This window comes from Camellia sinensis, chromosome 8 (assembly GCF_055761805.1).
Source record: "Camellia sinensis isolate YWXY chromosome 8, ASM5576180v1, whole genome shotgun sequence".
Taxonomy (NCBI): Eukaryota; Viridiplantae; Streptophyta; class Magnoliopsida; order Ericales; family Theaceae; genus Camellia; species Camellia sinensis.
Window position 1 is genome coordinate 50736709 of NC_138968.1, and position 11421 is coordinate 50748129.

The window sequence follows — 11421 nt, forward strand, 5'->3', positions numbered from 1 at the left end:
GAAGACAACTTCACAAGCTGATATATGTAGAGCTCAACAAACAAGTATGAAAGGCACGTTAGATTCAATTTTCGGACTTCGTAATTGTACAATTGACTTCAGATTCGTGAGTTCACTACGAGTTTGGTGATTTGATTTGTTAACTTTTAGATTCTTATATGCAGATTATTTGCATATATAAAAAAATTAAATTAAATTAATCTGATTATTGTAATTATATAATTTTATTATATTTATTTTTTTGAGGAAAAAAATTAATTTTTTAAAATAAATAATCTATTTATAAAATTATATAATAAAATAAATAGATTGAATGACTGAAATAAAATGCAAATGACAAATCCAACCCTATCCGAGGGAGTAAAGGGGAAGGGATCAATGAGCTAACTCTAGCGACTAGCAGTGCTTTACTTCTGCACTATCGCCACGTGCTCATTTATACATAGAGAAATTTTATCTTTATATAATAGTTATGACATATTAGGTTGCTACTTATGAATTATTGTAATATTAATTATGACATTATTTTAATTATGATTTAAAATTTTTTTATTATATTTTATGTATTATTTGATTATAATTTTCTTTTATTTTTTTGATCATGACTCTCTTAGTATTGAGTTATGTCATTTATGATAATCAAATTTATAAATAATATAACTTATATATGCCTCTCATATCCTTGTAGCATTATCCATATATATATATATATAGTGGTGTTTTGAAAAGTTGGTAAAAAGTTAACTTCTTAATTTTTTGACTTTTTTGTTAACTTTTTTGCCAAAAAACTGGGTTCTTTTCGGTAAAAAAGCTAACTTCTTATTACTAAAAAAGCTAAAAAGCTAAAATGCTGACTTTTTTAACCTCTTCTCAAAGTGTTCCATAATATATTTTTTTTGAACTGATATATTTACAATATTTGATCGGACAAGATTCGCACTTTTGTACTTGAGACTTACCCAAGGACAGCCCAATCCATCGCAACGTAACTTAGGCCCAAGATCACCTTAAATAATAGGGTTTTTTACTGGCTGGTCCTGAGTTTTGCACTTATTCCCCTTTTAGTCCTGAGTTTTGATCTTGTGCACCAACAGGTCCTGAGCCTTTTTTTTGTACCGTTTTACCCCTCTCCTGTTCTGGCTCGTTTCTGTTTAGATTTTCCATCAAAATATTGTGTTTGTGATTTGGATTTCTATGGAACTTCACGATTTGCTACTGTATTATTGTGGAGCTTCGTGATTTCTGATTTCGCGCTTGGTGTATCTTCGCGATTTGTGATTTGCGATTACGTGCTTGGTGATTCTTTCTATTTGCGATTTCGCGTTTGGTGTGTAGTTACATTTTCTGATTTGCGTTGTTGTGGAGTTAGGTCCACTGGTATGTTTGATTTTGATTTCAATTTCAATTTCAATGTTTTGGTTTTTTTAGTTTGAGTTGGTGATTTTGATTTTGTGGTGATATTGTTGTTACTATGTTGTTTCTGTTGCGATTGAATTTGTGTTTTGATCATGATATTGAAAGTTTTGAAATATGTATTTGTTGATTGATTTTTATTTTTTTTTGGTTACGAAATTGTGTTGATTGAACACAGGTGTTAGTTTGTTATTTTATACAGTGATAATTTTATCACTATGTATTTTGGGGGTGATGTTGGATTAACTTTTTCAACAGTGATAAATTTATGAGTGAGTATGGGAATAGGAGATGAAAATGTTGCATAATGCAATGGTAAGATTCAAATTGAGTTACCATGTCTAATAGTGTAAGCTTTATTCACTGTTCTTGGTCTTTGGTGGTGTTAACTGTTAAAGTTATCAGTGTTGGTTTTTGGATGTGTTTGAGTTGGTTGATAATTTTATCACTGTATTTGATTTTGTTTTAGGGTGTTTGAGTTGTTTGCTGAAATGTAATTGTTGTTTGTTGCATGATATATAGTGATGAAGAATTGTTTGTTTCTTATGTGTAAGTTTAGAGGTGTGACATTGGTTATCAAGTATAATGATGGATTTAATTTCAAGGATTTAGTATATAAATTGTGTGTAAAGTGGAGTGAGTTAGTTGGTAGTTCTTTGAATATATCGTATTCAATGCCTGGACATTCTTCTTATGGTTGGACTGGCACTTTCTTGTGATATTCATCATATTGATGTTTTTGTAAAGTGTTGTTCTTTGGGTGAAGGTTATATGATTTGTGATGGTGAAGCTAGTAGTAGTAATAGTAGTGTTGTTTGTGAAACTGATTTTTTGCCTTCATTTTATTCAAATCAACGGAAACCTTTACTCTCCGATGGGTGGGTTAATTGTATGAAAGGAGAGGGACAAAGGTTTGCTCAAGGAATTGTTGAATTTCGAGATGCGTTGTCAAAGTATTCTATTCATTTCGGTTTTAATTTTGATTTTGTTAAGAATGATAAGGATCGTGTCACTGTTCATTGTAAGAAAATGGCTGATTTGGGATGTTTATGGAGCGTGCATGCTAGAGTGGAAAATTATAGTAATGCTTTTGTTATTAAACAATTTGATGATGTTCATACTTATGGATCTCCTTTTCGTACAATTAAACATGCTAGGATGACTTCAAGTATAATTGGTGGGCTAATTTCAAGTGATATTCGTAATAAGGCTTTGACATCGGTTAGTGAGGTGGTTTGTGATTTCGAGGACTATTATGGAACAAAAGTTTCTTATCGGCGAGCTTGGATGGGTGTTGAAAAAGCAAGGGGTCTTGTTTTTGGTAACTATTCATCATCATTTGACGATCTTCGTTGGTATGTTGATGCCGCTAATGCTTGCAATCCGGGGAGTATTTTTGATATGGAATTTGATATTGATAGTAAATAAAGACATTTCAAATGCTTGTTTTTCGCTTTTGAGGCATATATTCATGGTTTCAAGTATTGTAGGCCTATATTGATGCTTGATGGAACTTTCTTGAAAGGAAGACACAAAGGTTGTTTATTGGCTGCTACGACAAAAGATGGTAACCAAGGTATATTTTGTGTCTATTTGTTATTATTATTGAAACAGTGATAATTCTATCATTTTTGTTACTGGAGAGTGCTGATTATTGAGTATGGTCAATCTATTAGTGATAAATTTATGCTGTATACTTTTGTTAAATTTTTATATTTATATAGTGATAAATTTATCTATGGCTGGTGCTATATGTTATATACTTTGTGTTTTAATTTTCTTTTTGTAATTTTTTTATTTGTTATTGATAACATGTATATATATTTTGTTTGTAGGTTTATATCTGTTATGTTTTGCTATTGTTGATAGTGAAAGCTATGACAGTTGACATTGGTTCTTGTCAAAGTTATTAGGTATTTTGACTCCGGAGAGGGATATTGTGTTTGTTACTGATTGACATGGAGGTTTGCTGAAAGCTTTAGCTAAGGTCTTTCCGTTTTCTTCTCATTCTTTTTGTCTAATGCATTTGAAGACAAACTTGAAGACTTATTTGTCAGTGAAGAGTCATGAATCTAAAGAGTATTTGCTTACTCTTTTTAATAGAAGTGCATATGCTCCTACTATTGAGTTGTTTAATGAGCTATTTGAAGAATTTAAGGGTCGTTATGGTCGTAGTGTTGAGAAGTTTCTTGAGGATTTGCCTAATGAGTGTTGGTGTAACGTTTATTTTCAAGGCAAGAGGTATGGTGAAATGTGCACAAATGCTGCGGAATCTTTTAATTCATGGATTAGGGATGAACGCCATTTGTTTTCAACTAGTCTTGTTGATGCTATACGGGTGAAACTAATGAAGCAATTTTCAAGAAGGAGAGAAGTTGGGAATAAATGGAATCGTATTGTTTGTCTTTTTGCAGAGAAAAAGTTAGAAGAAGCTTTTAATGATACAAAAGCATGGATAGTTAAGAAATGTAGCAATGACATTTATGAAATCCAATTGGATCATTCAGTTATGGTTGATATTGGGAAACGTTGTTGTTCTTGTCGATTGTGGGAAATTGATTCTTTTCCTTGCAAACATGGTTTTTGTGCTATAAAGAGGAGTGGGAAAGATTTGAATTGCTTTCTTGATGATTACTACCGTGTTAGTAGTTATTGTGATTCTTATTCACATTTTATCTATCCAGTTCCTAGTATGTGGAAGCCAAATGTAGTTGTTGATGATGACGTTGTTTTACCTCCTCTTTGTTAGAGACCAGCTGGATGTCCAAGAAGGAAAAGAATACCTTTTAAGGGCAAAATCAAGAGAATTAGATACAGTAGGTGTGGAAAGATGGGAACTCATAATCGGAAGACATGTAAAGAAGTTTTGCTTTAGTTGTATTGATTTTAATTGAATTACTTTGTTTGAGAGTTGAGAGGTGTTACTTGCATTGAATGATTGAGTATTTTTGGAAAGATGTATCATTTTGGTACTTGCATTGAATGATTGAGGAATTTGTTGATCAGAAATTATAATTTTTGCTGATATTTTTACAGGATTAAGTTTCACAAATTTATATTATTTGATTTGGGTTAAATGTAGTTCCTGTTTTTGGTGTTTTATAAAGTGATAAATTTATCACTGGTTGGTTTGGACAAGTTGATGGATTATTTTTTTGTAAGAATGATAAATTTACCATAAATGTGATTCTTGAATTTTGTTATTTTGAAGAATGATAAATTTATCATTTATTGTGTGGAAAGAGTTGATGGTTTATTACATTTATGTCAGTGGTTGATAAATTTATCGCTGTCATATCCAAGCAAATGTTATTTTCTACAGTGATAAATTTATCTTTGTCTAGAGTTATCTAGTTTTCTCAGGAAAAATTTCCACAATACAAAGGTGTAGATCAAATCTCTAGAATACATAATTGCATATCTGCTGTGTTAACTGCTTTAAAAAGCAAAAAATCTTAGATCAACTACCATGTTTATCTAGTTTAGCAATAAGTTCTCAGTCTGCATACTGTTTTGTGGTCACTCAGAAGCTAGGTTTGGGTGTTTGAGTTGTTTAACTGAAGTATCAAATGGTTTTGATTATTCAAAAATCACCAAGGATGGCATGTTCTTACATTCATTCTCAAAGTTGGGAATATCTACAAATTGTAACAGTATTTTAATTTTTAATTTGGACAATGTAATAGTGCTTGTGTTTTAATTTTTAATTAGGTAAATTTTTTATTATTTTTTATAGTGTTTTGTTTACTTGAATTGGGGAAAAAGAATGAGAGAGAGAGAGAGAGAGAGTCGCTGGTTTTTTTTGTTTGAACATTGGTAAATTTATCAGTGTTTACAGTGATAAATTTGTTGAAACAATGATAAATTTATCAGGGTAAACATAACACTATAAAAAATAAATTTATCAGTATAGTGACTCCAAACCTATTAATAACCTTTAAATTCAACACAAATACTCAGATTAGAATCAATTTTTTGAATGAAATTTGGATAACAAGACTGATATGAAAAGCCAGGTCTGGTAACGATATGGCTAAAAAAGATTGAATGTTTCATTGAAGCAAATTTGAGATTGTAACAAGCAAGCATTATCCATAACTTTGACATTGTAACAACCAAGCACTGTCCATAACTTTGACATTGTAACAACGAAGCATTGTAATATTCATTGGAGGAAAGTAAGAACCAAAATCATCAAAATACAGGTAACACTGTAACAAGCAAATAAGCAAAATGTATGAAATATTTACATTCTAACGAATCAGTGTTTCCTTTTGTTTTTTTCTATTCCAGATCTGTTGATTATTGCAAAGGCAAGTCATCAATGTTTTCATCAGGTATTTGTCGTTGAGCAACTTGTTGGTCAGTCAAGAAGATAGTTAACATATTAGCTCTCAATTGATTGCATTCTTCCTTGAAAAAAGTAGGCATTATGTTGTTATTGGAAACATATTGACTCATGATATAGCAAACAAGGATTCCACAATCAAGCCTACAAAAACATTTTAAAAACAAAATATTATAATTTGGTTTCGTTGCTGCCTTTTTTATTTTATTTTAATAACAGTGTTTTGTTATTGATAAACTTACAATGTGTCTTCTTGTTGTGGGCTGTTGATGACATTCTCTGTCTGCTGTTGAAACTTATCAGGGTGAATGAGAGTTGGGTTCTCATCCTTTATGTATTTTTCAATAATCTCTCTCTGCAACATATATATTTGTATAATTGTTATATTAGAAAGTCAGTTGAAACAATTAATGAGAAACCATGGATTTAAAGAATGATAAATATATTACTGTATAAATTTTTGATGTATAATTAACCATGGATCAGGATTTATGTCTTGGATTAATGGTAAGTTTGATAGTGAAAAGATTTTTACCACTTCATTTGCAGCATTGAAGTGTGGATCTTTAGCCATTACTCCCCTTAGTCTCATCGAATTGTAGAATTTCCATGAAGCTTCTTCAATGTCAAGGACAAGAATTGTCCAGTGAAAATTTTGGTGGATTGGGAAGAGAAGGTATCTTGCTTTCATGGCTTCAGGCATCATTTTGTTCAGCATCCTCTTTCTTGCTTCCTCATCTTTTGTAGTCAACAAGTGCTAACAAATATAAATAAAAAAACTAATGTTAATTTAACTTTAAACTTTTTCAAATTAAATAGGTGATGAGTATGAAACTTTTTGTCACTGTGATCAAAATTTTATCAATCCATATCAAAATTTATCAGTGCATTGCAAAATTCATCTATACTACATATAAAGGGAACACATCTATTGGTGTCTTGAGGCCTTTTTTTCTCCTCCATGTGAAATGGATCTTTATATCGCCTAATATATCTATACTGTGCTTCTCTTTCATTCTGTAAATATTCATAGATGATTTGTAACAGGCTATATATCAATATTGCTTATTTCAAGTACACTCATGTGAGTGTGCACATCTACTAATATATATATATATATATATATATATATATATCATGATTCTCTCCATTCCATAGTTGTAATGAAAGTTGTCCGTTACTTAATAAATTACGTCAAACAAGAGCTCTATGAGGCTTCACCACTAACAAAATGAAAGTGAACTATGTCCTACAACATCATAGCATATAATCAAGCTATTTCAATTTCAACATATCTCAATATTTGTTGAAGTTCTCAATATCATATGCAGTAGTTTCAAAAATCCAAAAAAGTGCCCAGAATTTGTAATCAAAGTCTGGGATTTACTCATACTGTGGTGCCACAATAACAAGGTCAAAATATATAACAGTGATTACAAAATCTGAGTTAGAAATTCTGGTTTGTTTTGCTTGACTTTTTGTTTCACATGTCAAGCTTTGAATTAGGAAATAGGGCCAATTGAAGAGGGAAGGTAGTGTCATATGTTTGAAACTAGTTATCCAGTTAAGCAAACAAAGGTTATACACTGATAAAAAACAAAAGAAGTGTTGTTCCACAGTTAAGCAAACTAGTTACTTACATGTCAACTTGAAATGAATACGAATGATGTTGTTCCTTGTTCTTGTGTAAGCAAGTGTTCTGCATATGCATCTATTAACTGTGTTGAAAACAAAAAACAAAACAAGGAATTAATATAAATCAAACACTAAAATGTTATTTTAATGAGTTACAAATTCAACTTACAATATCTGCCAAATCTTGACCCTTTAATATTTTGTCAATGTCATTTAAGTAGACATAGGTTCCATGGTGAGATCCTTGCCACACTGGCTGATCCTTGAAAAAAAGGTTATTAGTGTTGGAATAATAAATTTATTAATATTTTTGGAATATTTGATATTTATAAATTCAATATGAGTTAATGATAAACAGTCGGCAAAAGTGAACTACAGGAGTCAAGAGAGAAGATTGTTACATTTTTTTTTTTGTATTCGCCCAATGTGCAATGAGATTTTGCCTTGATTTTTTTGGTAGGATGTTGAAAATTTTGTTTGAAGTTTTCAATTTCTTCATTGCAGGCTGGTGTTGTGTGTGTTGTTCTTCCGAGTACTTGTCTGCCTCAGCCAATGTTGCAATTCTCTCAGAGTATTTTGATTTCTTTATCTTTCCTTTGCATTTTTTTTTTTGTGCTGATCTGGCATTTCCTTTTTCAGCTTGTTGAGTTACTGCTACAGGTTATCATTTGCAGTTTGAAGGATGTCCCTTTCCATTTGTAACTTTTTCATTTTGAGCATGTCGTCTTCTATCCTCTAAAAAACAAGTACTTCTACCAGATTTGGATCCACTTTAGGCTCTTTGTCAACTTTGTTTCCTTCACTCTTTTGTGATTCAAAGGGTACTGTTTTCTTTTTCTTTTCAGGACATATTTTGTGTGGAATTGGTCCCCATGTTTCATGTTTGGATTTGTCTTCAGTCAATGTCTGTTCTTCTTTTTTCAGAAATTTCAACTTGATTTTGTTGCTGAAAATCAGCATCTTCATCTTCATCTTCATTTTTATCTTGAATTTCTCTTAGCAGCATTCGGTATATTTTTTTCTCTTCATCTGTGTGCTTCAAATTGTTCTCCTATATAGATGAAAATTAAAAAAATGAATGATATGATAAAAATTTCAGAGATAAATTTCTCATAGCAAATTTTATCACTCAATTAGGAAAATTAAACAAATCTATGATTGTTATAGCAAATTTTATCACTGAACTAGGCATAGTAAGCAAACTTGTCATTGTATGTCAAATTTTATCACTGAATTAGCAAAAGTAAGCTAATAAAGTAAATATAAGATAAAATGTCTAATTCAATTCATTTTTATGGATAAATTTATCAATACAGAAACCTAATCAATTCTAGTCGAATATAAAGTAACACAAATAAAATAAATATGAAACAAAACTCATGCACAGTAGACAAATAGAAAAACATTCACTGCATAAAAGAATTTATCACTCAATTAGGTATATTAAGGGAAATTTGTCACTCAATTAGGCAAATTAAATAAATATATCAGTGTCAACAAAAATTTATCACTGCATAAGAAAACCTATCATTTGTTTAAACAAAACAAAGGTTAGCATTGCATACCACAATATCTTTTAGCTCTTGCAAGGATGAACTTGCCAATTGCTATCCCAAACATGTGATGTTCCATTTAGCAAATCTTGGGATTGCATTTTTGGCATTGGGTTTGATGGTGCTTGTGTGTTCGCATATCCAATACTGTTGAAGACAAAAAAATTGTTATAAACAAGTATTTAGTAAACATAAATATTATAGTTTATAAGTTATAAGTGAGATATTTACTTACCAATATGACCATCACACATCCGGACACTTTATCAATTTGGTTGATGTTTTTTTCTATTGTTTTTGTGAGTTGTTGCTTTGCTGCGTCGCACCAATCATAAGACTTCATTTTGTCAATATCCTCAAAATATTTCATGAACCCCCAACCAATTGTAGTGCCAGTACCAGGATATAACAACAGCAAGCAAATCAAGAGGCACACAAGCCTCACAACATTTTCTCTGTCTTCCTTCTTCTTGCTTCTCAAAGGTTTGGTTATCAACTTTTGGATTGAAGCACTTGTCATTCTATTCTCTCTTATTTTCCTTCTTTTTACCAAATTTATGTCATCTTTTCTTCCATATACAAGATGCATCTTCTTTTGTCCACATGGAATCTCAAAAATTAACTTGAAATCATTTCTTTTCAACTTTAACTTCAACTTCTTCCCTCCAATTTGAAATGTAATTCCATCCATTTGGTATGCTTGCAAGATTTTTGCAACCACATCATCATATTTTATTGAATCTGCTTTTTGCACCTTCTTCTTTGACAAAATGTCAACTAGAAGGAAGAAGGGAGTCTTTTTCAATATTTGGAAATGCTCATTTTCAAGTTTTGTGGCATTGAAGAATCTGATGAGGGATAGCATGTTTGAGCGGTACATATATTTTGCTTCACGGTCATGAATTTGATCACTTCTTGTTTTTCTTCCCTCTATTTTCTTTTTGCCTTTTGGTTTGTGCTACTTTGGTTCTTATTTTTTTTTGTTGGGGCTTGGTTTTTGTTTCTGCTTGTTTCTGTTTGTTTCTGTTGTTGGTGTTTGGTTATTCTTTCTTTTTGTTCTCCTTGTTTTTGAGCTTCATTTGCAGGTTCATCCTTCTGCTGTCTCTGTCTTTTCTTCCTTTCTTGTTGTTTGCTTGTTGTTTCTCTTGTTGTTGTTTCCTTTTTCTTGTCTTGTTGCTTTTTTGTCTCTTTGTTGTCTTTCTCTTCTTACTTTTGTGTTTTTGCAGTTAAAGATCTTCTTTCTAGTATAGATAATGTCATGAGAGAGCTCACAACATCTATATAAAAGAAGAATATCAATGAAGTAGGCAAACCATGCATAATTTATGGATATACGACAAAATTTATCATTTAATTAAGCAAAGAAACACTGATAAAACTTGAATATATTCACAATTCCTCTGTATTGATTTTGTTAGCTAGTAAACAAAATAATTTAAACAATCAAAGAAGAATAAGAAGAATTATGACAAAATTTATTACGTAATTAAGTAAACAAAGCTTATACAGTGAAGCGTTCTAATAATGACCAGCAAAACCGACCACTTAATTGGGGTTGGGTCAGATGCATGTGGCCACAGTTGGGAAGGAATTCATTGCACCAATTCATGTGTGACATCTATATAAGTTGATATTGTGTTTTACCTTTAATGCATTGTTGCTGTTTCCTTATTCTTTCTTTTGCTTCTTCTTGTTTTTGAGCTTCATTTGCAGGTTCATGTTTCTGATGTCTCTGTCTTTTCTCCCTTTCTTGTTGTTTGCTTGTTGTTTCTGTTCTTGCGGTTTCCTTTTTGTTGCCTTGTTGCTTTTTTGTCTCTTTGTTTTGTTTCTCTTCTTGCTTTTGGGTTTTTGCAGTTAAAGATCTTCTTTCTGGCATAGATAATGTCATGAGAGAGCTCATAACATCTATATAAAAAAAGGATATTAACGAAGTAGGCAAACCATGCAAAATTTATGGATATACAACCAAATTTATCATTTAATTAAGCAAAGAAACACTGATAAAACTTGAATATATTCATAATTCCTCTGTATTGATTTTGTTAGCTAGAAAACAAAATAATTCAAACAATCAAAAAAGAATAAGAAGAATTATGACAAAATTTATTACGTAATTAAGCAAACAAAGCTTATATAGTGAAGAGTTCTAATAATGATCAACAAAACAAACCACTCAATTGGGTTTAGGTCAGATACATGTGGCAACAGTTAGGAAGGAATTCATTGCACCAATTCACGTGTGACATCTATATAAGTTGCTATTGTGTTTTACCTTTAATGCATTGTTGCTGTTTCCTTATTCTTCATTTTGCTTTTGCTTGTTTTTCAGCTTCAGTTGTAGGTTCATGCTTCTGCTGTCTCTTTATTTTGTTCCTTTCTTGCTGTTTGCTTGTTGTTTTTTGTTTTTGCACTTTCCTTTTTGCTATCTTGTTGCTTTTTTGTCTCTTTGTTGTCTTTCTCTTCTTGCTTTTG

General features: G+C 31.1%; 1 protein-coding gene across 1 annotated transcript; it reads left to right on the top strand.

Moving 5' to 3' along the window:
• Positions 1 to 3433: 3433 nt before the first annotated feature.
• LOC114273115 (uncharacterized) lies at positions 3434 to 4162 on the top strand. Its single transcript, XM_028214876.2, has one exon. The coding sequence runs from the start codon at positions 3434 to 3436 to the stop codon at positions 4160 to 4162; it is 729 nt and encodes a 242-aa protein (XP_028070677.2).
• Positions 4163 to 11421: the final 7259 nt, after the last annotated feature.

Bases quoted from the DNA above. Each gene is read 5' to 3' on its own strand.
- LOC114273115 (XM_028214876.2), top strand. From the start codon at position 3,434: ATGCATTTGAAGACAAACTTGAAGACTTATTTGTCAGTGAAGAGTCAT.